At 44.6% G+C, this 26,705-nt stretch overlaps 1 protein-coding gene across 9 annotated transcripts in view; it reads right to left on the bottom strand.

The window, feature by feature from the left end:
• The window catches only part of LOC123362874 (sodium channel protein type 5 subunit alpha-like), a 138,628-nt gene that overhangs the window by 2,385 nt on the left and 109,538 nt on the right, over positions 1-26,705 (bottom strand). For 8 of the 9 annotated variants that reach the window (XM_045003414.1, XM_045003413.1, XM_045003417.1 and 5 more), the window contains 3 exons: positions 26,079-26,216; positions 23,470-23,574; positions 16,838-17,108 (listed from right to left, as the gene is read on the bottom strand). In XM_045003414.1, coding sequence (XP_044859349.1) covers positions 16,838-17,108; positions 23,470-23,574; positions 26,079-26,216 — 514 coding nt within the window. Of the gene's footprint in view, positions 1-16,837; positions 17,109-23,469; positions 23,575-26,078; positions 26,217-26,705 lie in introns of those variants that run through there. The other variant, XR_006576614.1, reaches the window with a different exon arrangement.

Below are 26,705 nucleotides of genomic sequence, written 5' to 3' on the forward strand. Positions count from 1 at the left end.
AAAAGGTTATATACACCTGCAAAAGTTTAGAAACAAGCAAACAGACAAAAGACCCTTTAAATGTTACAAAATTAAAGTTCCTAGATAAGTAACATGCATCTGTTTCATTGTGCTGATAAAGGTTGTGCCTAAGACTCATGTCATTGTGCCTAAGACTCACATGGCTTGTTGAAATATACTTCTGTGTTGAATGCAGGATACCTCACTGGATGTAGTACTACAGCAATTGTCGATGTAAATATTTGCAGTTTGAAAAAATCTCTGGACAACAGTTTTAAATCTGCGTGCCTACCAAGTGCCCTTTTTTGCATCACTATGATTTTTTTTTAAAAGGAGGCTTAAAAGGCTTTGCCTTTTCCTTGCAGAGAAAAAAGTTTATCAAAAATGCTAAGCCTTGTCCTTCCTTTTCTGTTTCGGGAATAAGGAAAGGCTCTAACATAGTCTGGTTTTGGCCGGGATACAGAACAGAAACAGTACAGTTATTGCTAATGGAAAATCTCTTACTATACATAAAGAACAAATGTCAATTGTCTCACTCCTGGACCTCTCCACAATATTCATTATGGCTGTTGCAAGATATTATTATCCCATTGAGGGAAATGACAGTGGTCCAAAGAAAGGCTCTCTAATTATATGAATCCTTTCTTCAGAGTCACTCAAAGAAGCTACCTTTGCTACCAGATTTCTCATTTGTGGAGACCCACATGGATTAATTCTCTCCCCAACTTCAATCAGTATTTACATTTAGCCAATGGGAGAAATGGGGAGACTTCATGGGCTCTAATGTTAACAATATGAAAATGGCCCAAATTTGTCATTTTCAACCTAGGATAACAAAATGGTCACCCTGTTTTCCCAGTGACTGGCCAACATCAGCACATGGCTCAGGAAGAGCTTACTACAATTTAATCCCAAGAAGACAGAAGTTAACACTTCAAACAGCTAGCCATCAAGTTGCAGCTCTCTCCAGTCAACAATGCATATCCACAGAACATCAAGACAGTCCACATCTTGGCAGTCTTTCAAGCCTCCTCCCTGACACAAAGTTCTTGCACACACACACAAAAAGGATGTATGGCACTTTTTCTATCACCACAAAACAATTAGGAAGATTTTGTCTCATTCTTGCTACCACTGACTTGGTCATAAGAATACCTTCCCAACTGAATTATAGTAATGCAATTTACTTGAGCTCAAAAACATAAGCCTTGAAAAAACTGCACTGGATGCAGAATGCAACAGCATGCCTCATTGAGGGCACAGATTACCACCAATACAATATCCTGGTGCTTCGCTCTCTTCACTGGCTTCCCATAGAGTATCACATTAAGTTTACGGACTTGGTCCTTATTTCACAGTACTATGTGACCTGATCCCAGGATAATATGAGAGGATGTATGGGTGTAATGAGTGCTAGTCTGAAACTTGGGAGATCTGAGTTCAATTCCCTGCTCTGACACAGGCTTCCTGTGTGACCAGGGGAAAGTAACTTGGTATCTTTGTGCCTATCTTTAAAATGGGGATAATAGCACTTTCCTATCTCTCAGAGATGTTGTGACAATAAATACATTAACAGTTGCAAGATGCTCAGATGCTACAGTAATGAGCAACATGTAAGTACTCAAGATAGATGGATACCTAAAAGATTGCCTTGCTACCACAAGTCCCCCTATGTTTCAATGCAAATGCAAAACATGCTTCAATATTGTCTTCCCTAAGAGCAGTACACTGCATATTAATTTACCACTTCTAACCCACTCAAATAAAAAAAAATTCCTCTGTGACATTACCCAGGATACAGTGTGGACTGCTGAACAGCTGTATCCTCTCAAGTCTTCAGCCTGGGGTGCCTTTTACACTGCTTCACTGTGGGAGCACCATTCCTGTGCTGCTCACACACCACCTCCAGAATGTAAGTTACTCCCAGCTATGCTGTATGAGTGCTATAACCAGCCACTCTTGAATTACACTGCAGAGCAACACCAGCAAACTTCCAGTCCTAGACTTTCCTCCAGAAATGTATGTCTTATATTGTCCAGTCTTCTCCTGGACAATATAAGCTCATATAAAGTCTGTCATTTTATTAATAGAAAATGACATGCTCAAAAATTGTTATCTCAAATGGAGTTTCCCAAACACATCAATCAGATAAAACAAGTTTATTAACTACAGAAAGATAGATTTTAAGTGATTAAAGTCAGAACTGGTTACAACAAAATAAAAGGTAACACACAATATCTAATTTAGCAAGCTAAATGCTGTCAAAGCAAAGGCCTTTCTCGCCACATGCTTCAGCAGTCTTACTGTCTGTGTTCCATTCAGGCTGACTCTGGCTGAGTCAGACACAGTCTGTATGTGAAATAAAAAAAAAGCAGACCCCTTCTGGGATACAATAGGTGCCTCTCTCAGCGCCCTCTGTAATGTTTCTGTCAAGCTGTCCCTGCTCCAATATAGAGCAGTGTCCCAGGGCTCCCTCCCAGAAGGCAATGTTTTCACCCTCTCAGGCTGCAGCTCTCCAGCTGGGCTACTACAGTTCAGCCCCCCTTCTGGGGTGTCTCAAAGTCCAGGCCACTTTCCCAGTGGCTGGTGGTGGGAACCCAGGCCCACCCTCTACTCTGGGTCCCAGCCCAGGGACCCTATAAGATAGCAGCCATCTACCATGATCCTTTAAATAAACTGCATTGCTGCTACAATTCCCTGGGACACTCCCCCATGGCTCCAGAACATTTTTCACCCTTACTTCAGTGCCTTGCCCTGGTGGCATTCCAGCAGCCAGCCCATAGCACCATCCATTCTCATCTAGCTTTGGCCAGAGCTGAACTCACTCTGGCCCTGCAGCTCTTATACTAGCCTGCTGGGTACTGATTGGCTGCTTCCCACACAGCCACTCTAGGCAGCGTGGAGGACCTCTCAATTGCCCTTTTCTGGGGCGGAGTATGGCAGGGCCATAAGGGTGAACATAAGGGTACAGATTGTCACATTCTCTCATTTCATTTCCCTCCAGTGAGAGTGGAATGGAAAGGAACCACATTTGATGGTCTTTTATTTAATCTCCTTACTCTGGAAAGTGCACAGATGTCACAAAGGTGGGCACTGTCAAAGGCGCTAAGTATAGGGTGACCAGACGTCCCGATTTTATTGGGACTGTCCCGATATTTGCTTGTTTGTCCCGCGTCCCGACCAATGTTAGGTCGGGACACTGGACAAACAAGCAAAGGCTCCGGAGCCCGAAGGGCTCGTGCCCTCCCCTGCCCCGACTCCGCCCCCTCCTTCCCCCATTGGATCCGTCCCCAAATCCTCGCCCCCATCCCCGCCCCCTCCTTCCCCCATTGGATCCTTCCCCAAATCCTCGCCCCCATCCCCGCCCCCTCACTGCCCTATTGTCTCCCTCCCCAAATCCCCGCCTCTTTCCAAGCATGCCAAGCCCAGGAGACTCAGGGGAGTGCGGGGCCGGGGTGAGTGTGAGTCTGGCCTGGCCCCGAGCAGGCAGGACTCGGGCGCGGTACCTGGAGGGAGAGTAGGGGGGCGGCCCGTGGGGCTAGGTGGCGGCTGTTCTCCCCACCTGGGCAGGGGACTCGGGAGCAGCCGCTGCTGCAGCTCCCACTGCTGCGGGGGGAGGAAGTGGCCAAGCACGTGGCGCTCGGCGGCTGCGGCTTTGGTGCCCGGGCCCGAACCCCCCGAGCCCGGGCCTGCTGCGGGGCAGCGCGCACACTGCGCTCAGCCCCTGGCCAGTCGCGTCTGGGCTGGCTGCCCAGCTGGTGCAATCCCGTGGCGGAGGCATCGGCAGTCCAGTCCCGTTCGTTCCCCTGCAGGACCCGAGCAGGATGCGGGGGGCTGGGGCCTGCTGCCCCCACTCCGAGGCCGCCCGCAGGATTGCACCAGCTGGGCAGCCAGCCCAGACGCGAGTGGCCAGGGGCTGGGTATGCGCAGCGTGCGCGCTGGGTCCCCGCAGCAGGCCCGGGCTCGGGGGGTTCGTGGGCGCCAGAGCCGCAGCTGCCAAGCTTGGCCAGCGGCCGCTTCCTCCCCCCGCGGCAGTGGGAGCTGCAGCAGCGGCTGCTCCCGAGTCCTGCTGCCCAGGTGGGGAGAACAGCCGCTGCCTGGCCCCGCAGGCCACCCCGTACTCTCCCTCCAGATACCGCGCCTGAGTCCTGCCTGCTCGGGGCCAGGCTGGACTCACACTCACCCCGGCCCCGTGCTCCCCTGAGTCTCCCGGGCCTCCCTCCAGCACTTGCGGAGGGAGGAGGAATCGGGGGTGGGGGATTTTTTTTTTTTTTTTGCTCTGCTGCCATTTTTTCCCCCTCTGCCCCCGCTCCGCCCCCCCGCGTCCCAATATTTGACCTGGGTGATCTGGTCACCCTAGCTAAGTAGAACAGAACAGAACAGAATTTCTTTTTTTCAAGAAGCAACTGTAGGAGTAAACTTCAACACTGAGTCAAAAATAGTGATTGATTAAAGTATTATACAATTTATTCAACTCCTTGCCAAAATCCATGATATACATGGCTTTTTTAATGCAGTTAAAACCATTTATGTCCTGTGCATCTGGAGGTCAACCTCCCCTTAGAGGAGTTGATCAAAGAAATGGAAGCTGTCAATGCACACAGGAAGGAACATTTCAAAGATCTCCTCAACTGGGACTCTGCTGTTGATGACAGTGTCTTCACCCTCATCACACAACACTCGATCAGAGATAAACTCAGAATACCTCCAACCATGGAAGAAGCATGTAGAGCCGTTAAACAGATGAAGAACAACAAGGCATCTGGAGTCGATGGAATTACTGCACAAATCTATAAGCAGTGGGGAGAGGATCTCACTTACAGCTATACACTCTTATTTTGAAAATCTGGAACCATGATAAAATTCCAGATGAACTTAGAGATGCTATGATTGCGATGATCTTTAAGAAAGGAGATAAATCTGACTGTGGAAATTATCATAGAATCTCAGGGTTGGAAGGGACCTCAGGAGGTCATCTAGTCCAACCCCCTGCTCAAAGCAGGACCAAACCCAACTAAATCATCCCAGCAAGGGCTTTGTCAAGCCTGACCTTAAAAACCTCTAAGGAAGGAGATTCCACCACCTCCCTAGGTAACCCATTCCAGTGCTTCACCACCCTACTAGTGAAAAAGTTTTTCCTAATGTCCAACCTAAACCTCCCCCTCTGCAACTTGAGACCATTACTCCTTGTTCTGTCATCTTCTACCACTGAGAACAGTCTAGATCCATCCTCTTTGGAACCCCCTTTCAGGTAGTTGAAAGCAGCTATCAAATCCCCCCTCATTCTTCTCTTCTGCAGACTAAACAATCTCAGTTCCCTCAGCCTCTCCTCATAAGTCATGTGCTCCAGCCCCCTAATCATTTTTGTTGCCCTCCGCTGGACTCTCTCCAATTTATCCACATCCTTCTTGTAGTGTGGGGCCCAAAACTGACACAGTACTCCAAATGAGGCCTCACCAGTGCTGAATAGAGGGGAATGATCACGTCCCTCGATCTACTGGAAATGCCCCTACTTATACAACCCAAAATGCCATTAGCCTTCTTGGCAACAAGGGCACACTGTTGACTCATATTCAGCTTTTTGTCCACCGTAACCCCTAGGCCCTTTTCTGCAGAACTGCTGCCCAGCCATTCGGTCCCTAGTCTGTAGCAGTGCATGGGATTCTTCCGTCCTAAGTGCAGGACTCTGCACTTGTCCTTGTTGAACCTCATCAGATTTCTTTTGGCCCAATCCTCTAATTTGTCTAGGTCCCTCTGTATCCTATCCCTACCCTCCAGCGTATTAACCACTCCTCCCAGTTTAGTGTCATCTGCAAACTTGCTAAGGGTGCAGTCCACACCATCCTCCAGATCGTTAATGAAGATATTGAACAAAACCGGCCCCAGCACTGACCCTTGGGGCACTTCACTTGATACCGGCTGCCAACTGGACATGGAACCATTTATTACTACCCGTTGAGCCCGACCATCTAGCCAGTTTTCTATCCACCTTACCGTCCATTCATCCAGCCCATACTTCTTTAACTTGCTGGCAAGAATACTGTGGGAGACTGTATCAAAAGCTTTGCTAAAGTCAAGAAATAGCACATCCACTGCTTTCCCCTCATCCAATGAGCCGGTTATCTCATCATAGAAGGCAATTAGGTTAGTCAGGCATGACTTGCCCTTGGTGAATCCATGCTGACTGTTCCTGATCACTTTCCTCTCCTTTAAGTGGTTCAGAATTGATTCCATGAGGACCTGTTCCATGATTTTTCCAGGGACTGAGGTGAGACTGACTGGCCTGTAGTTCCCTGGATCTTCCTTCTTCCCTTTTTTAAAGATGGGCACTACATTAGCTTTTTTCCAGTCATCCGGGACCTCCCCCGATCGCCATGATTTTTCAAAGATAATGGCCACTGGCTCTGCAATCTCATCGGCCAACTCCTTTAGCACCCTCGGATGCAGTGCATCCGGCCCCATGGACTTGTGCTCGTCCAGCTTTTCTAAATAGTCCCGAACTACTTCTTTCTCCACAGAGAGCTGGTCACCTCCTCCCCATACCGTGCTGCAGAGTGCAGCTGTCTGGGAGCTGACCTTGTCTGTGAAGACAGAGGCAAAAAAAGCATTGAGTACACTAGCTTTCTCCACATCCTCTGTCACTAGGTTCCCTCCCTCATTCAGCGAGGGGCCCACACTTTCCTTGACTTTCTTCCAGCAACTAACAGAAGTTAGGATTTCACTGTTAAGCCAAGCTGGTCGCCTGCCATATTTACTTTTCTTCCTACACATCGGGACGGTTGGTTCCTGCAACCTCAATAAGGATTCTTTAAAATACAGCCAGCTTTCCTCGACTCCTTTCCCCGTCATGTTATTCTCCCAGGGGACCTTGCCCATCAGTTCCCTGAGGGAGTCGAAGTCTGCTTTTCTGAAGTCCAGGGTCTCTGTTCTACTGCTCTCCTTTCTTCCTTGTGTCAGGATCCTGAACTCGACCATCTCATGGTCACTGCCTCCCAGGTTCCCATCCACTATTGCTTCCTCTACTATTTCTTCCCTGTTTGTGAGCAGCAGGTCAAGAAGAGCTTTTCCCCTAGTTGGTTCCTCCAGCACTTGCACCAGGAAATTGTCCCCTACACTTTCCAGAAACTTCCTGGATTGTCTGTGCACTGCTGTATTGCTCTCCCAGCAGATATCAGGGTCATTAACGTCACCCATGAGAACCAGGGCCAGTGATCTAGCAACTTCTCTTAGTTGCTGGAAGAAAGCCTCGTCCACCTCATCTCCCTGGTCTGGTGGTCTGTAGCAGACTCCCACCACGACATTACCCTTGTTGTTCATACTTCTAAATTTAATCCAGAGACTCTCAGGTTTTTCTGCAGTTTCATACTGGAGCTCTGAGCAGTCATACTGCTCTCTTACATACAACGCAACTACCCCACCTTTTCTGCCCTGCCTATCCTTCCTGAACAGTTTATATCCATCCATGACAGTACTCCAATCATGTGAGTTATCCTACCAAGTCTCTGTTATTCCAATTACATCATAATTCCTTGACTGTGCCAGGACTTCTAGTTCTCCCTGCTTGTTCCCCAGGCTTCTTGCATTTGTGTATAGGCATTTAAGATAACTCACTGATCGTCCTGCTGTCCCAGTATGGGGCAGGAGCCCTCCCCTCTTACACTCACCTACTTGTGCTTTCTCCCGATATCCCACTTCCCTCGGGGCTTTGGTCTCCTTCCCCTGGTGAACCTAGTTTAAAGCCCTCCTCACTAGGTTAGCCAGCCTGCTTGCAAAGATGCTCTTCCCTCTCTTCGTGAGGTGGAGCCCGTCTCTGCCTAGCACTCCTTCTTGGAAGACCATCCCATGGTCAAAGAATCCAAACCCTTTTCTCCGACACCATCTGCGTAGCCATTCATTGACTTCCACGATTCGACGATCTCTACCCTGGCCTTTTCCTGACACAGGGAGGATAGACGAGAACACCACTTGTGCCTCAAACTCCTTTATCCTTCTTCCCAGAGCCACGTAGTCTGCAGTGATCCGCTCAAGGTCATTCTTGGCAGTATCATTGGTGCCCATGTGGAGAAGCAGGAAGGGGTAGCGATCTGAGGGCTTGATGAGTCTCGGCAGTCTCTCTGTCACATCATGAATCCTAGCCCCTGGCAAGCAGCACACCTCTCGGTTTTCCCAGTCAGGGCGGCAGATAGAAGATGACTCAGTCTCCCTGAGGAGAGAGTCCCCGACCACCACCACCCTCCTCCTCCTCCTCTTGGGAGTGGTGGTTGTGGAACCCCCATCTCTAGGACGGTGCATCTCATGCCTTCCAATCAGTGGAGTCTCCTTCTGCTCTGTTCCCTCAGATGTATTATCCACTCCACTCTCTGCACTAGTACCTGTGGAGAGAACATGAAAACGGTTGCTCACCTGCATCTGTGTTACTGGTACATGGATGTTTCTGGTACTCTTTCCTCTTCTGGAAGTCACATGCCGCCAATTATCCTCGCTGGCCTTCTGTCCCCGCTGCGTAGCCTGCTCTGAATCTTCAGAACATTGTGCCCGCTGAAACTGATCCTGACATCTATCCAGGAAATCCTCATTTTCTTTTATGGAACACAGGGTTTATATTTGTTTCTCCAGACCTTGAATCTTCTCTTCCAATATGGAGATCAGCTTGCACTTTGTACAGACAAAGTCACTTCTATCCTGTGGAAGGAAGACAAACATGGCGCATCTTGTGCAGGTCACAACAGCGGCTCGCTCAGCATCCATAGTCTCTTCCTTCTAAGAGCTTCCTTACTTGTGGCAGAAGCTACTCAGAGAAACCTGCGAGAGGGAAGCCTCTGTAGGCTCTCTCCAGGCAAACTCCTTCTGTTTGCCACTCTGCTGTTCACTGCTCAGCTGGTTCGCAGCTGATTGCCTTTTCATAACAGTCAGGCCCAGCTGGAACAAAGCACTCCCAATTCACAGTGTTCAAACAAGCTATCAAACAATCAAGCACACGGTCAAACTGCCAAACTGTCCCCTCAACAGACACTCAGATACTCACCAGCGCAGTCCCCCTAATGCAGCACTTAGCGTACCTCTGCTCAGACAGATCCCAGGCAAACTCCTTCTGATTATAGCGGAATCTCTCTGCTGGCAATTTCAGCAAAAGTCCTTGCTAGATTTTTCATGAACTGTCTTCTTCCTCTTGCCGAAGACATTCTTCCTGAATCTCAGTGTGGATTTAGACCATCTAGAGGCACTACTGACATGATCTTTACTGCTCGCCAGCTGCAGGAAAAATGTAGAGGACAACACAGACGTATTTGGCATTCATTGACCTGACAAATACCTTTGATGCTATAAACAGGAAATCCTTCTGAAGTATGGATGTCCACCAAAATTTGTCAGTATTCTTCATCTCCTTCATGATGACATGCAAGCAGTGATCCTTTATAATGAATCTACTACAGCTCCTTTTAAGGTGAAGACAGGCATTAGGCAGGGCTGTGTCACTGCCCTGAGACTCTTCTCCATCTTCCTCGCTGTGATGCTCTATTTCAGCAATTCTCAAACTGTGGGTCATGACCCCATTTTAATGGGGTCACCAGGGCTGGCTCAGACATGCTGGGGCCTGGGACCAAAGCGAAAGCCTGAGCCCCACCACCCAGGGCTGAAGCCAAAGCTCAAGGTTACAAGCCTCCTGCCTGGGGCTGAAAACCTTGGGCTTGGCCCTTGGCTTTGTCCTCCTTCCCCCGCCCCCCACCCAGCTTGAGCTTTGGCCCTGCCACCCGAGGCAGCTGGGCTCAGGCTTCAGTCCCCACCCCCCTCCGGGGGTTGTGTAATAATTTTTGTTGTCAGAAAGGGGTGGCGGTGCAATGAAGTTTGAGAATGCCTGCTCTATTTGGTCACTGACAAGATCCCAGCAGCAGTGCAGCTAATGTATCGAATGGCTGGTACGCTGTTCAACCTGGGCTGCTTCTGATCCAGAACCAAAACGTCACTGACCTTAGTCATTGAGCATCAGTACGCTGATAACACTGTAGTGTGTACTCACTCAGAAACAGATCTTCAGATGACCATCATCTTTGCTGATGCATACCAGAAAATGGGAATGACACTCAACATCCAGAAGACAAAGGTCCTCTGTCCGCAAGCTCCTGGTGCACAACTCCCAGCACCAGCAACACAGATCCATGATAGCCTTCTAGAGAATATTGTGCATTTCCTGTATCTTGGAAGCCACCTCTCACAGACAGCTGACATTGACAAAGAAATCCAGTACCAGCTCAAATGTGCTAGCCGAGATTTTGGTCTCTGAGCTAAAGGGTGTTTGAAGATTGTGACATCAGAATTAAACCCAAACTTATGGTTTACAAAGCTGTTGTGATCCCCACCCTATGGTGAGGGGCTGAAACTGGGACAACATATAGGGGACATCTTAAGGCACTGGAGAAGTATCATCAATGCTATATGCATAAGATTCTTCTAATTAAATGGGCTGATAGACACATTAGCATTGGTATTCTCTCACAAGCCAATATCACAAGCATTGAGGTGATGATTATCTATCATCAACTTCACTGGGAAGGTCATTTTCTTCAGATGCCTGATACCAGGCTGCCAAAACAAGTTTTCTATTCTCAACTCAGCCAAGGCAAACATGCTAGACAAGGGTAGAAAAAACACTACAGAGATGTCCTCAAGCCTAATATAAAAGTGAATGGTGCCATATCTCCCAGGAGCCTGAGGCAGTTCTTTACTGTGGTTCAGGGTTGGCCCTTGAATGGTGCTCAGAGATCTCATATAGCTAGAAACCTGGGTTGGGGCAGAAAAGCCCCAAGGGTTGAGTCCAGGACCACCCCAATAAACTAGTCTCTGTAGATGCGGAGGTGTTCACTTCCAGGCCTAGGCATTGGAACAGAGCATCCGATGAATTCTGCTCTCCACCTACTGACAGGAATGACCCCACACCAACCAATCAGGGCTCAGGTCAGTGTACTGCCCTCAGGCACACCATGTAGACAAGCTAGTGTTTATCCCAGACAAAGACTTGTCATCTCTGGTTTGGTGGTTCAGCCAAGACAATATTCACTTATGTGACACCCCCCAGACGCTGATCTTGCTCTGCTGATGAAGATGGTAGGTCTGAGGCAGGTTGTGAAAGGTTCCAGCAGCTGCTCAGTACTGACCATGAGCAACCTCTCTGTACTGTGTGGGAAACCTTATCTTCTCAGCAATCTATTTCAGTAGGTTAGCAGCAAAGTGGATCTCGAGTGTGGCCAGTGGTGGGGCTGGTATGGTACTAAAGGCCAGTTATGCCTAGACCAGGCACTCCAGTCTGTAGATCTGCTCTTGTCAGAGTGTCATCTGTGAGAGAAGGAATAAGTCCTGGAGGACACCCTGGATATTCTGAACTGGGTGACGTAACAACCCACTTCACCCTCTGATGAGGAATAGAGTCCTTTGAAGGCCCAGGTGGTGTGGTACTGAGCCACATCATCAGAATCAGAGAGTCATAGACGTTGGTACTGTAACAGACCCCAACATCAGTGCCAAAGTCTGCATTGCATAGGGTTGGAAGAGACCTCAGGAGGTCATCTAGCCCAACCCCCTGCTCAAAGCAGGACCAACCCCAACTAAATCATCCCAGCCAGGGCTTTGTCAAGCCAGACCTTAAAAACCTCTAAGGATGGAAATTCCACCACCTCCCTAGGTAACCCATTCCAGTGCTTCACGACCCTCCTAGTGAAATAGTGTTTCCTAATATCCAACCTAGACTTCCCCCACTGCAACTTGAGACCACTGCTCCTTGTTCTGTCATGTGCCACCACTGAGAACAGCCTAACTCCATCCTCTTTGGAACACCCCTTCAGCAATCAGAGACCGGGACTGAGGGCAGGTCTACAATACAGCAGGGATCAACACATTGAAATCAATCCACTGGCGGTCAATTTAGCGGGCCTAGTAAAGACCCACCAAATCGACTGCAGATCACTCTCCAATCGACCCCTGTACTCTACTCCCAAAGAGAAGAGTAGGGTAAGTCAATGGGAGATTTTCTCCCATCGACCCCCAGCGGTGTAGACCCTGTGGTAATTCGACCTAAGGTACGTCAACTCCAGCTACTTTACTCACATAGCTGGAGTTGCGTAGCGTAGGTCGACTTACCGCAGTAATGTAGACATAGCCTGTGATTTACATAGAGACTGCAGTACTGGTGGTAGCAACAAGAGCTTTCTATCTATTTGTACTGTGAACTGCGGTGGAACAAGGGACTGGAAATCCAGGAGCCAGCATTGAGGAAGCTGAGGAAGATGCTACTAGATCTTAAGTTGTGGGTACTGTAACAGACCCTAACATCGGTGTCAAAGTCTGCACTGCATGTGATGGCCCCAGTAGGGCATTGTCAGCCTTAATGAGTGGTGAAGGCAGTTCCAAGCAGCACAACAGATCCTTCACAGCTGCGTAGGCCTCTGGTGTTGTCTGCACCAATAAGATCCTTTGCCCTGCAGAAATCAAGGGTGATGGATCCTCGGTTGCCACTGATGAAATAGCCAGTCTCAGCAAGCCCAGGATGGATACCAGAGTCAATGGTTCTGTCCTAGGAGAGGCCCTATGTGGTGGTTCTAGGGAGCAGTGAGCCAAAAGGTGTGCTCTGCTTTTGGTACTGGAGCGGCTAACATCTGTTGCAGAGGTGTCCCACATCAAGGACTCTGAGAAAATCAAAACTGTCTTTGATCTCTGTCCTCAGGCAACACCAGGGAAGCACTTTTACAAGGAATAATCAAGGAACTCCCGCGTTCTGACCAAGCAGGCTTCAATGCTGGGTGAAGAGTGGTTTCCCTGTGGATGTATATAAGGGCAGGTCTACACTGGGGGGCGGGGTCGATCTAAGATACGCAACTTCAGCTACGTGAATAGCATAGCTGAAATCGAAGTACCTTAGATCGAATTATTTACCGTCCTCATGGCGCGGGATCGACGTCCGCGGCTCCCCATGTCGACTCCGCTACCTCCATTCGCGTTGGTGGAGTTCCGGAGTCGACAGGAGCACGTTCGGGGATCGATATATCGCATCTAGATGAGACGCGATATATCGAACCCCGAGAAATCGATTGCTACCCACTGATCCAGCGGGTAGTGAAGACGTACCCTAAGTCAATCTTCTCTCTGCTGCTTTGTTCTAGTTTTGAAGCCTCAGAAAACTGGAAACCTGTCTCTGATGTAAACCTCACCCAAACACTTCAAGAGCAAGAGTGATGATCATTTATGGGCATCGGCTTATGAAACCTGGAGCAAGGAATGAAACCAGGTGTCCTTAGCATAGGCTCCCCCAGTACACGGCAAAGCTTAGAGAGCGCACTTAGGTATGATAAGGACTGGTAAGAAGAAATGACAATAATTTACTTGATGACTATTCAAATTTAAAGACTTCATAAATTATGTTTTAAAAGATTATTTTAAGAGCTGAAACCCCTTTCTATAGGGAATAGTGGTGTTGAGATGAATTTGAAACAGAATTTTAAATCCTATTAATTCCTGAGCTGAAGACAATGACCAGAACAACTCCAGGAGGGTGTTGAGCCAATGAGAGGGTGAAAGTGGCTGATATTTGAATCTAGTCACATTTCTAAAAGAGGTGTGTTTTCCTCCTTCAATGAGATTATAAATAGAATGTTATAAATCTCTCTGAATTGAGCAAGAAAGTAGCAACACTTGGTCCTATCTCTCAGTTTCAACAGCAACACACTTCACAGCACCCTTATCTAAGCTCAGCAGCTCATCTCAGCTCTCTAAGAAAATTGCAATAGTAACCAGATAGCTAAGAAGAACAGAGAACTAAATAAACCAAGATGCAGCATAAAAAAGAGGCAACTTTCCAGTCCAGCATTGATTTTGCAACATATACTGATGAGATAGAGTTTGCAAAAGCACTGCCAAGGGATTAGATTAAATTTTCCTTGTAATTATTTTAATGGGCTATTGAAATGCTATTGCAATGTAAGGTATTAACTACATGTCCTGGTACACAAGGTCATTTGGACTATATATTCCTAGAAAGGACACATCAGCTAACCTTGATAAAGTGAGAGAAATAATGGGATTTTATTCAAGTTTAAGATTCTTAATATTTATTAATTTTCCTTTCTCAAGATAGCTCTTTGAATAACTTCTTTTAAGTAACTGACTTTAAATATTGGTTTCATGAGACATAGGGCTTGTCTATGCTTGAAACGCTACAGAGGCACAGCTGCACTATCTCCCCGAAAGGCGGTAGCTAGGTCCATGGAAGAATTCTTTCATCGACCTAGGGCTGTCTACACCAGTTGACAGCACTTAGACTTAGGTTGACTTAACTACAACACTTAGGGTTGTACCGTAGACCAGCCTTAGTTAAGAGTACTCAATTTTATCTGTGATAAACTAAACAGGATTCACCTACCTTTTAAATGAAATTGTTTTGACCCTCTGTAAACTGTGCTAGTTACCTATGCTACATTGAGTCAATAATCAATACTGACCACATACTTTGGTTTATGTTTACCTAAAGAAGAACATCTCCACTCAGGAAAGCGCAACTCTCAAAGGTGTAATCTCTGTTGTAAATTCTCCCCAGACAGGCATTAAGAAGAGATTGTAACTGAAATAACCATTATCTGAGGCTTGTTTATTATTTGTTTTTTCTTTCGTTAATAATAAAATGGTCATAGTTAATAATTATGATTACTTTGTCTTTAATTGTGATGTACTCTCAGCCATGGAAAGAACCCCATGTAACTAAAATATTGGGAGTCATGTCCCTGAATTGACTGTGAGAGAGACAATTATCAAGATTTGGCTTACCATTTCTTGTTTCTCTGTTTAAACTACAATATTTTAATGATTTTGGAGATAAAATTAATTGGCACTCAACCACTTAAAACACCCACTTTCTGCCCCCTCAGGCCTCATGTGCAGGAAGCCTGGCCATATGGCTTGCACCTCACTTTCAATATTTTATTTGAAACTGTGGCCCATGACACCTTCGCCAGGCCCACGTAGATGCTAACTGAGGGACATCCATTAATTCCTGGTATAGCTGGTAATTCCTGGTGGAATTAGCAAGCAGTAAATATAAAAATAAAAAAGAGCAGCAGATTAACCCTTTCATTGCTAATCCCCCACCACACATGACTATGCTTCTATCCAGGGCCGGCTCCAGACCCCAGCGCGCCAAGCGCACGCTTGGGGCGGCATTTTGCCGGCAGGGCGGCAGGTGGCTCCAGCGGACATTCCGCAGTCATGCCTGCGGGAGGTCCACCGGAGCCGCGGGACCAGTGGACCTCCCACAGGCATGACTGCGGAGGGTTCGCTGGTCCCGTGGCTCGGGTGGACCTCCTGCAGGCATGTCAGCGGATGCTACACCGAAGCCGCGAGACCAGCGGAACCTCTGCAGGCACGTCTGCAAGAGGTCCCCCGGAGCCGCGGGACCGGCGACCGCCAGAGCGCGCCCCGCGGCGCGCCACCCTGCTTGGGGTGGCAGGATTCCTAGAGCCGCCCCTGCTTCTATCACTCACTGAATTTAAAATGAAATTAATGGCATATTAGGATTTAGAGTAACTGGTACATTCAGCAACACAGCAGGGGTATAAATGCCAGATGTCATGTAGCTACCCATCAGAGAACTAGACATTTTTTTGAGGTTTGTGGGATAGCTTAGTGTGCTATGCAGAAACAAAGGAGGAAGTTGAGAGCAAGTGTTTTGTCTGTCAGTTCTGGTGAATGATCCATTATACAATCTGTGACTGGGTAGAAAGCATACACAAACCAGAGGACTGGTGAGGAAACCAGAGACAGGGAGAAAGTGGAAGCAACACAGATAAAAGCAGAAAGGATTGGCCTAGCAGAAGCGGAAGATTGTAGTGCTTCACAAGAAGTTGTGGAAGATTTAAAGAGGTGGGTGGTTCACTGCTGTGGAAAGAAAAAGGGATGGTTTAAGCAACTAGAAGCATGGCGGGAATTCTCTTTAGACGGGACAGGCAAGGAAGAACTGAAAATAAGTATATCCACCTTCAGTTCTCTAATAGTAATTATCTACCTTCACCTACTAATAGTATATTTTACTGTCACCCAGTTTTATTTGAAAAGACCAAGTACAATTATATTTTCAACATTCACAAATAACAGGCCAAATCCAGAGAGCTGCTGAGCAACTCCAACTCTCGTGAACTTCATGGTTCAGTACCTGTCAGGATGTAGCTTGATTTTTTAAACAGAAATTAAATAAATATCTGAATTTTCTTATAAAATTCACACAGTGGCCATCATTAACATCTTCACATATGTATCTTTTTGCCTAACTGGTATTACTGTGATATTTCTTATACTTCATACTGGGAAAAATGCAGTAAAATTAATTATTTGCTAGCTGAGAAAGTAAAGATTTTTAAGGGCAGCCACTGTTTTAGTACAAATAACTATACGAAAGTGTTACTGTAATAGAACTGCTGCTTACTATATTATTTACTCAATAAAACCCAAACTTGTTCTTTTCCCAAAAAGCATTTATGGGTAGATTGAAAACTATACCTGTCAGTATATCTCTGCTCTTTTCCAAGGACACTAGTGAAAGCAATGTGGTGGGGTTTTTTTGTTTGTTTGTTTGTTTCTTGGGCTGGAGATGAGGGGGGAATTATTTGCTTTTTTGTTTGCATGCCTTGTTCATTTGGAACAAACGCCTACACCTGGAATAGAACAACTCCAATGGAACCAGAGTTTGTCTATGTGATTTACATGAACATTTACCACTGGTCAAACAAATCTCCATTTTAACCTTTTGTTTGCTTGGTGCTGGCAAAACAAAATTCTTGACCTAACAGCAAATTTTACTTACTAACTAATGAAAGGATCACAACAAGTAAATCAAATATATTCCAGCCATCAGTGAAGAAGTAGTGTCTTAGAGCCAGTATTTTCATGATGCACTCTCCAGTAAATATGGCAACAAAGACCTTGTTGATTATCTCAAGAATATCCTTGCTTTTTTTATCTTGGTCTTCACTGGTCAACATCATAATGATCATGTTAAGGCAGATGAGAGTCACAATGGTAATCTCAAAAGCTTTGCTTGATACAATGTCAAAAAAAAATCCTTGGTATTTGTTCTGATAACAAGAAAATAGTCATTAGTGCTAGTTATAAGAATCAAGCAACACAAAAGTGGTAATATAATTAAATCTCTACCTTCAGGAAAGTAACTCAAGGGAAAATAAATATCACAATAATGTTCCTGAAACATATTTTTAGGTGACACCATAGACATCCAAGATTGAAAGCTGCACCTAATATTTCCACATATCAGACAATCCTGGTTCTTTAATGGAAATTACACAGCAGAGAATTTCCAGAGTGTATTATAACTTATATTTATAAACACTGTTTTAACAAACATTATTAGTATAACCAGTTCTTATTAGAGATGGTAAAACAGCAAAAACCTGATTCACTAATTAATTTATGAAACCAAACTCCAAGTTCAATTTTGCTACTACTTGTGGGTGTTATTTGTTATGTATAAGTATTCAGACAACCATCCATTCATGAAAATGTTAGTGAATCCTGAAATTTTCAAAACTTTGAACATAGAACAATTACTTGCCTTTACAATAGCTGGAATTCTTTAAGATATGCTGTCCATATACAAATACCACTCTTGGTAGTGCGCATGTACTTCGTGACCTTGAGATTTTGTTCAGCAGTGCCTGTTGGTCCACATAGGCACCCTGGATGCCCTTGTACTCATGTTCCGAGGGCCTAAAGGGCAGTGTGGGATCAACCACCACTTAGTTCCTGATCCACAACAAAATCCAATTTACTATGGGATTCTGTAATAGTGGGGAATGACTGTGTAATGTGTGTGTACCTCTGTGTGTGTGTGTGTGTATACCTGGTACCTGAATCAGGCTGTGGAGTGGATTTAAATGAGGAATGAAGAGAAGAGGCAACTGTGACCAATTTTTTGCAGAAGCTGTATGAAGAGGTCTGCTTCTGATTTTAGAGGAATACAAAACATAAGAATGGCTATACTGTATCACACCAATGGTCCATCTAGCCCAGTATTCTGTCTTCTGACAGTGGTCAATGTCAGATGTTTCAGAGGGAGTAAACAGAACAGGAAAATTATTGAATGATTCATCCATCATCTAGTTCCAGCTTTCTGCAGTCAGATGTTTAAGGATACCTGGAACATGACGTTGCATCCCTAACCATCTTAGCTAGAAGCAGCAAAGAGTCCTGTGGCACCTTATAGACTAACAGACGTATTGGAGCATGAGCTTTCATGGGTGAATACCCACTTCGTCGGATGCATGTTATCTTAGCTAGTAATCACTTATGGACCTTTCCTCTATGAACGTATCTAATTCCTTTTTTTGAACCCAGTTATACTTCTGGTTATACTTCACAACATCCTCTGGCAATAAGTTCCACAGGTTGACTGTGTGTTGTGTGAAGAAATACTTCCTAGTTTTAAACCTGCTGCCTATTAATTTCATTGAGTGACTCCTGGTTCTTGTGTAATGTAAAGGGATAAATAACTAAGGCTGTCAAGCAATTAAAAAAATTAATCGTGATTAATCACACTGTTAAACAATAATAGAATACCATTTATTTAAATATTTTTGGATTTTTCTACATTTTAAATATATTTATTTCAGTTACAACACAGAATACAAAGTGTACAGTGCTCATTTTATTTTTATTTTTGATTACAAGTAATTGCACTGTAAAAAAAACAGAAATAGTATTTTTCAATTCACCTAATACAAGTACTGTAGTGAAATCTCTTTATCATGAAAGTTGAATTTACAAATGTAGAATTATGTACAAAAAATGCATTAAAAAATGAAACAATGTAAAATTTTAGAGCCTGCCAGTCCACTCAGTCCTACTTCTTGTTAAGCCAATCGCTCAGACAAACAAGTTTGTTTACATTTGCAGGAGATAATACTGCCCAGTTCTTGTTTACAATGTCACCTGAAAGTGAGAACAGGAGTTCTAATGGCACTGTTGTAGCTGGAATCACAAGATATTTATGTGCCAGATGCACTAAAGATTAATATGTCCCTTCATACTTCAACCACCAAAGCAGTGTGTACCGACGCATGTTTATTTTCATTATCTGAGACAGATGCCACCAGCACAAGGTTGATTTTCTTTTTTAGTGGTTCGGGTTCTGTAGTTTCTGCATTGGAGTGTTGCTCTTTTAAGACTTCTGAAAGCATGGTGCACACCTTGTCCCTCTCAGATTTTGGAAGGCACTTCAGATTCTTAAACCTTGGGTCGAGTGCTGTAGCTATCTTTAGAAATCTCACATTGGTACCTTCTTTGCATTTTTTGAAATCTGCAGTGAGAATATTCTTAAAATGAACATGTACTGCTGGGTCATCATCTGAGACTGCTATAACATGAAATATACGGCAGAATGCAGGTAAAACGGAGCAGAGGACATACAATTCTCCCCCAAAGAGTTCAGTCACAAATTAACACTTTTTTTAACGAGCATCATCAGCATGGAAGCATGTCCTCTGGAATGATGACTGAAACATGAAGGGTCATACGAATGTTTAGCATATCTGGCATGTAAATACCTTGCAATGCTGTCTACAAAAGTGCCATCCAAATGTCTGTTCTCACTTTTTGGTGACATTGTAAATAAGAAGAGGGCATCATTATCTCCTATAAATGTAAACAAAGTTGTTTGTCTTAGCGATTGGCTGAACAAGAAATAGGACTGAGTGGACTTGTAGGCTCTAAAGTTTTACATTGTTTTGTTTTTGAGTGCAGTTATGTAACAAAAAAATCTACATTTGTAAGTTGCACTTTCACAACAAAGAGATTACATTACAGTACTTGTATGAAGAGAATTAAAAAATACTATTTCTTTTGTTTATCGTTTTTACAGCGCAAATATTTGTAATAAAAAATAATATACACGTTGATTTCAATTACAACACAGAATACAATATATATGAAAATGTAGAAAAACATCTAAAATATTTAATAAATTTCAATTGGCATTCTATTAACAATGCCATTAAAACTGTGATTAATCGCGATTGTTTTTAATCACGATTATTTTTTAGTTAATCAGGTGAATTAACTGTGATTAATCAACAGCCCTATAAATAACACTTCCTTATTCACTTTCTCCACATCATTCATGATTTTATAGACCTCTATCATATCCCCTCTTACTTGTCTCTTTTGCAAGCTGAACATGCCCAGTCTTTTTAATCTCTCCCCATATGGAAGTTGTTCCATATCTGTATTCATTTTTTCTGCCCTTCTCTGTATTTTTTCAAATTCTAATATATTTTTTGAGATGGGGTGACCAGAACTGCATGCAGTATTCAAGGTGTTGCATACCATGGGTTTATATAGTGGCATTATGATATTTTCTGGCTTATCATCTATCCCTTTCCAAATGATTCCTGATGGGTCTGTTGGCTTTTTTGGCTGCTGCTGCACACTGAGCTGGTGTTTTCAGAGAACTCCTTCCCTTCAAAATCTTTTTAGCAAATATGAACAACAAAGGCCTATCTTGAGACTATTGTATTTAACGTTATGAATGTTATCTGAATGTTTGAGTCAGCCTTGAAAGCATGAAAACTTCAAAGACCATTATATTGAGGTGGGCCAGATGATATAAGACCACCGAATATAAATAGCCCTTTGTATCAATATATGTTATATGTATGTGTGTGTTATGGTTTACTAGCAGGTGATAAATGCCAAATCCCAAAGCTGGTTATGTTGATATGACTGTGCATTGTGTGAAGTAGTACTTCCTTATGTTAGTCTTAAACAGGCTGCCTATTAATTTTAAGGCTTGACCTCCCAGGGAGAAGGGCAGAGATTGGTTGAACCTGTTTTCAGGAGACTAGGAGACAAAGCAAGAGTTTTGGTATAAAAGGCTGAGTTTATCCTGACAGAGAAGCTTTCTTTTTAATTCAACAAATGGGTGTGATCCATTGCTTAAAGAGGGGACAGGTTAGAAGGACCTGAACCTGTCATCAAACTGATGGCTGACTTCTGGAAAATTTCGTGTGTGTTTAGACCTTTTTATTATTTTATATGTTTTCTCTGTATGCTTTTGTCTTTAAATAAATGTACTAGGCTTTGGAAGAGCTGTTCGATTCCTGATAAATTACTGTCATTGTCCTTCGGAGAGAAAGCAAAGAGGAGGGGCCGGGTGTTAGTCAGACCTTATTGGGATAATCACAGTGGATTGCAGGGGATCTGCAGCTCTCTGGTTAAGAGGAAGTGGAACGTGGGTCCCTGCCTAGAGAGAGGTGACGGCTAGAGGCCTGAGATGGCATTCCTTGAGCAGACCACAGAAGGGAGATTAAAGGAGCAATTACCCCAGAACTGTGACAGTCTTCTTAGGACAGTCCCACCAGAATCCCTGCAAGTCTGTGGCTTCGTCAGTGGCACCCTGGAGCTAATTGAAGCTGAGCTCACAGGGGCATCTCTGGACACAACAGGCATGTGTGTGTCAGTCAATCAGTCAGTATGACCTGGGTTTGAGACAGGCTGCATAGTGTGGTCAAGCAGAAACATTTTAAGCTTCACCTCTCTGGCTTTTAAAGTTCTTTTTTAAAAGGGCTTGTACACAGTGTATTTACTCAGGATATGGGTCTTCCCCAAACCAAAAAGGGACCTATTGTGCTCATCATTAATAGAAAGTACAGCTCACAAAAGGGGCAATATTTAAATCCAGGAGACTTTGAATGTGACATCCTCATGCCCTGGTGCTGGCAAGATCGTGATCAAGATCTTCCCTACAAGGGAAGGTGCAAGTACTAAAATCTTCCACCCAAAAAATGAAATCTATTAAAAAAGAGGTATCAACAGGCAACTAAGTATATTAACTATATTTTTATCAAAAAGAAACAGTGTGGTACATGGATACTGGAATTCTGTCTCAAAGCTATAGGTGGTGAGAAGGAACAGAGTAGTGGTTAGTCCTTCATGGCCTCTCAGTACCTGAGCACAAGTGGGCACAGGGTGTATGCAAGCCCTATCAGACACTGCTGGCCAAAAGACCTCAGTGTCGAGTACATGTGCATCCCCCAAAAATGGACAAGCAGTCAAGGGAGAATAAATATTCATTTGAAATTTAATACTAGGCATGAGTTATTTGTTAATCACTATTCACCTGTTTTAAAAGTTGCAGTAACTTAATCAGGGAACGCAAATCATATTTGTGATTTAGGACAGAGGTTCTCAAACTGTGGTCCGTGGACCACCAGTGGTCCGCGAGCTCCATTCAGGTGGCCTGCAGATAGTTCCCTCTAAGGTGCGCGCCTGGGCGGCCGCACACAAGTAAACAAAGGGCCACCCACCTAATTAGTGGAGCTGCACAGGCGTGGCTCCACTAATTAGGTGCCTGGACCTGGAGAAGATGCACACATAAGGTGAGGTGGTGTCCTTGGGGGAAATAGGGAGTAGGTGGGAGGGCACAGTGGGATGAGAAGAGAGCGTGGGGGGAATTTGGGATGTGCAGGGCTGCAGCGGCCAGAGAAAGATGTGACTTTCCCCAGTTCCAGGGCTGGGGCTGCCGGGGAGAGACGGTCCTCTTTCCCAGCCTCAGCTCTGTGGCTGTTATGGTGTGGGAGAGACCCCCTCCTTCCCAGCCCCAGCCTGGGGGCCGCCGTGGCAGGGGAGAGAGGGCACATCCATCGCATTAGAAAGGTAAGACTACTGATATTAAAATATGAGTTGTGTGCTTTTATTTGTAGAACAAAAAAAGTTAATTATAAAGTTTTTTTATATAGTGCTTTTATCCAAAGCACTTTATAATAGCTAACGGTAAAAACAACATTTGGAAAAATCATTAAGTGGTCTGCCGAGACCCTCAGCAATTTTCAAGTGGTCCATGGAAAAAAAGTTTGAGAACAACTGATTTAGGGTATGTCTTAGCTGGAGCTAGAATTTCTAGCTCGGGCAGATATATCCTGCTAATAATAAGAGGGTTGCTGCAGCAGTTCAGGTGGCAGAATGGGCTAACTCCCACGAGTTTGTAGCTAGGGTTCAAAACAGGATTGCACTTGGGGTGGCTACACTGCTATTTTTAGCACACTAGCTCAGTCAGAGTTAGTGCAGGTGTGTCTACCCAAGCTGGAAATTACATCTCCAGCTCTAGTGTAGACATACCTTTAGGTGACCATCATCATACTGTGAGCACAGTAAATAGTCAACACAAACAGTTCACAAACACCTGATATGATGCCAATATTTTCCCTATGTATTTGGTGAACTTAGAAATAAAAATGTTAGACGAAATTAGGATCAGTTTGCAACTGAGTCACAAATAGAAATAGGTCTGAATTAGTGAAGAATATTAATCCCAATGCATAATTTCATCAGATCTCAATTTGAATGTGTGTTTCCAGCTGATATATTGGTCTAAAAATAGTCACTGGTTATGCATATTTGTTTTAAAGTGATTCAGGATGGACTTACCAATGGCCGTGGGATGGGTTTTTGGGGTTTCTTGGATCCAAGTTTCTTCAGGGCATTATAATACTTTTTCTGTTCCTTTGTCAAAAAGACATGATCTCCTCCTAAGTGCAGGAAAATCATACTGCTATTCATTTTAACTGAAGACAGTTAACTGGGGGGAAAAATGCACTTTTGCAAGAAAATATTTACCTAGTATTGTTATAAGTAGTACCTAAGAGAAATTAGAGAAAAATATGTTTTTCTTGCCTATTTTTTCAGTTGGTTACATTTTGCTTTGGACAGTTTATTGTCAGAATAGTCAGCCAGGACTTGATGTTAAAACTCTTACTCATTTGAGTTGCTCTTACTTACATAAGCAAGGGTTTGCAAGCTCAAGCCCTTAGTCAGTTTCCCTTGTTATTTGTGAGAGTCTTTTTTAAAAACAAATGATGGAAGCAGGGTGTGAATGAGTTCTCTCCTGACATCTAGTGAGACATATGCTGGGAGAAAAGACTTCACGTGCAGGCTGAATTTGCATAAACATGACTACTCTACCTAGGTGTGCAGCAAATGGAGCTGCTTTGCCAAAATGATCAGTTTTGGCTGGTTTGGGTTACAATCAGGGATGAAAGTGAGCCGGTACGGGCTGGTACAGTATACCAGTACGAAGCCGGTACCAGCCTGTACGCAGCCAACATTAAAGCACTGCCCCTTTTGCTTCCCCTGTCGGTGGCCCTGCCAGTATGGTCCATACCAGCAGGGCCGCCGATGGGGAGGTGGGGAAGGGACAGTAACATTAAAGTGTTGTTGCAGCAAAGGACCATCCTTAAGGCTTTAGCATCATTGCCCCCGGCTGCCAACATGGGGGAGGCAAAGGGAGCTGCTGCCCCAGGACTGGTGATTTATAAGGGCCCGGGGCTCCAGCCGCCACTGCTGCCATTTCAATCGCTGCTGAAGGGCTGGCTGGGAGACGCTCACCCACCAGCCCCGCCCCTTCTGCCAGAAGCCCTGCCTCTTCCGTGGGACGGAGCCGGCCCCGGTACGGTAAGTCTTCAGAGATACTTTCACCCCTGGTTACAATCACTCTAGTATTTGAATGCAGAGATAACGAAATGTTGTTATCCTTACTGTATGAGCAAAGAGCAGCAGAACTGTGCTTAGCATGCCCCTATTGAAGGGATCACCCTAACTTGAACCTCACTTGCTAGCAGGGGGTAGGGGTTCCAAATCCCAGTGGAGAAGGGAGTGAGTGAGGATAGGTGTTTCTACCTGGTGGTGTGGCCTCTGCCTACAGTGAACTAGATACCATTTGACCTGCCCCTCTCCAGCATTTAATGACAAAGCTGATTGGACTCATTTAAGAGTTCTGTTTGGTGATTCCTAGAGCTGTTCTCACTGCTAAGCAAGTCTAAGGGTTACATTTTAGACTTTGTGTGGGAACAGTGAAAGGCAACAAAGAAATTGCACTGCCATTGAGGTTTCCCACTGCTTGCTGAAATCACAGAGAGTTGGGTTAAGCAGTGGAACCTCGGAATATGACACTGCAGTAGCACCTGGTGGTGGTGGTAGAAAGTGGCAGCAGACGCTGAGAGCTAGTTGCAGTGGTGGCAGCAGCAGAGGCATTGCTCAACATGCCCCCCTCTTGGGTTGGGAGATGAGCCCCCTCCCTGTGAATGCAGCTCTGAACTCTGGGTCTTCACTGACCAAGGACTGCCAACTGTGGGTGTGGTGCCATGAAGGGAAAGGGGAGTGGTGTATTAAAGGACATCACACCACAAGATGAGAAACTGCAGCAAAGGACACTGTCCACCACACTGTGGGTAGGTGTTTGCCTATTGTCACATCCATTTGAATTGAGGTTGTGATGTTTTCCCAAATTAATGGCTTACTCAAAATGTGCTTGCAAAGCATATTGTCCCAGGTATCCCGGACAAGCCCCCCAAAATGTAACCCTTCTGCCAGGTGGAGTCAGCAGCAACAAGGGCTGGGTAAGATGTTCCCCTAAACAACAGAAAATAGAACCGGCTTGAGCTCCCACCCAGTAATCTGGGAAAACTAAGCACAACTCCTGGGCACCTCTAAGGGTATGTCTATATTGCAATTAAAAACCTGCCACTGGCCCATGCCAGCTGACTAGGCTCATGGGATCGGGCTAAGGGGCTATTTAATTGCAGTGTAGATGTTTGGACTTGGGCTGGAGCTAGGACCCTGCAAGGTAGGAGGGTGAGTGTGTGGGGGGGTGGGAATGGTAGTGATAGAGGAAACAGGAACCTGGAGGTTGTTTTGGAGGGGAAACTAGGAACTTGAATGAAAGCGCGGGGTGGAATAGTGGTGATGAAGGAAGCAGGGATCTGGAACAGGTGGGGAATAGAGATGTGGGGGGAAAGGCGGGACCCAGATTTGGGGAAGGGACTGTTTATAACAAAATGCTAGGTTTCTCAGCTCAGCCTTTACAAATATTGACCCTGGAAGGTGTTAGTAAATAAAGTAAACAAACATAACCCTTTGATTCTTTGTAGATGAGCCAAAGTCCCACCATGACTTGTGTTTATAATTCATCAGTATTCAACAGTCACAGGATTGAAGGGCTTATTTAGGGCTATGAAACACAGTTGATATGCAATACTTATCTTTTTCCTTTGTTGGTTAAAATTGTTGATAACAACTCCAATGAAGAGATTCATCATGAAAAAAGATCCAATCATGATAAAACACACAAAATACAAGTACATGTATAAATGGTGTTCATATACTGGCTGCAGGTCTACCTATAACAATAAATAAATAAACAGAAAAAACTGTCAGAAAAATTGCTGTCATTTCAACTTTGTAATAATTGATCCATTTATCATCAGGAAGGCCCGATTGTTTAAAAGCATTTATACACTTACATTTGCATGCACAAGTATAACAGATCTGCACAAATGAAGACGTAGACAGATACAGATATAACATAAAATCCTGGAACTAAATAACATAATATTAATGCTGACCTGAAGTTATGCTTTTGTTACACTCAATCCAAGTATATTATCTGCTGGGAACCCAATAACAATGTTTGTCTCTCAATACCTGTTGCATTATTTTGCTAGGAATAAAAAACTAATCTTAAATGACTTGAGTTGCCAAGACCACTCTTCTTTCCTTTTTGAAGGTTAGCACTACATTTGCAATTTTCTATTCTTCTGGTACCTAAACAGTTTTCCATTATTTTTCAAAAATAATTGACAGTAAATACATTAGTCAGTTCCTATGGA

The sequence above is a fragment of the Mauremys mutica genome, chromosome 2 (assembly GCF_020497125.1).
Source record: "Mauremys mutica isolate MM-2020 ecotype Southern chromosome 2, ASM2049712v1, whole genome shotgun sequence".
In the NCBI taxonomy this organism is placed as follows: domain Eukaryota; kingdom Metazoa; phylum Chordata; order Testudines; family Geoemydidae; genus Mauremys; species Mauremys mutica.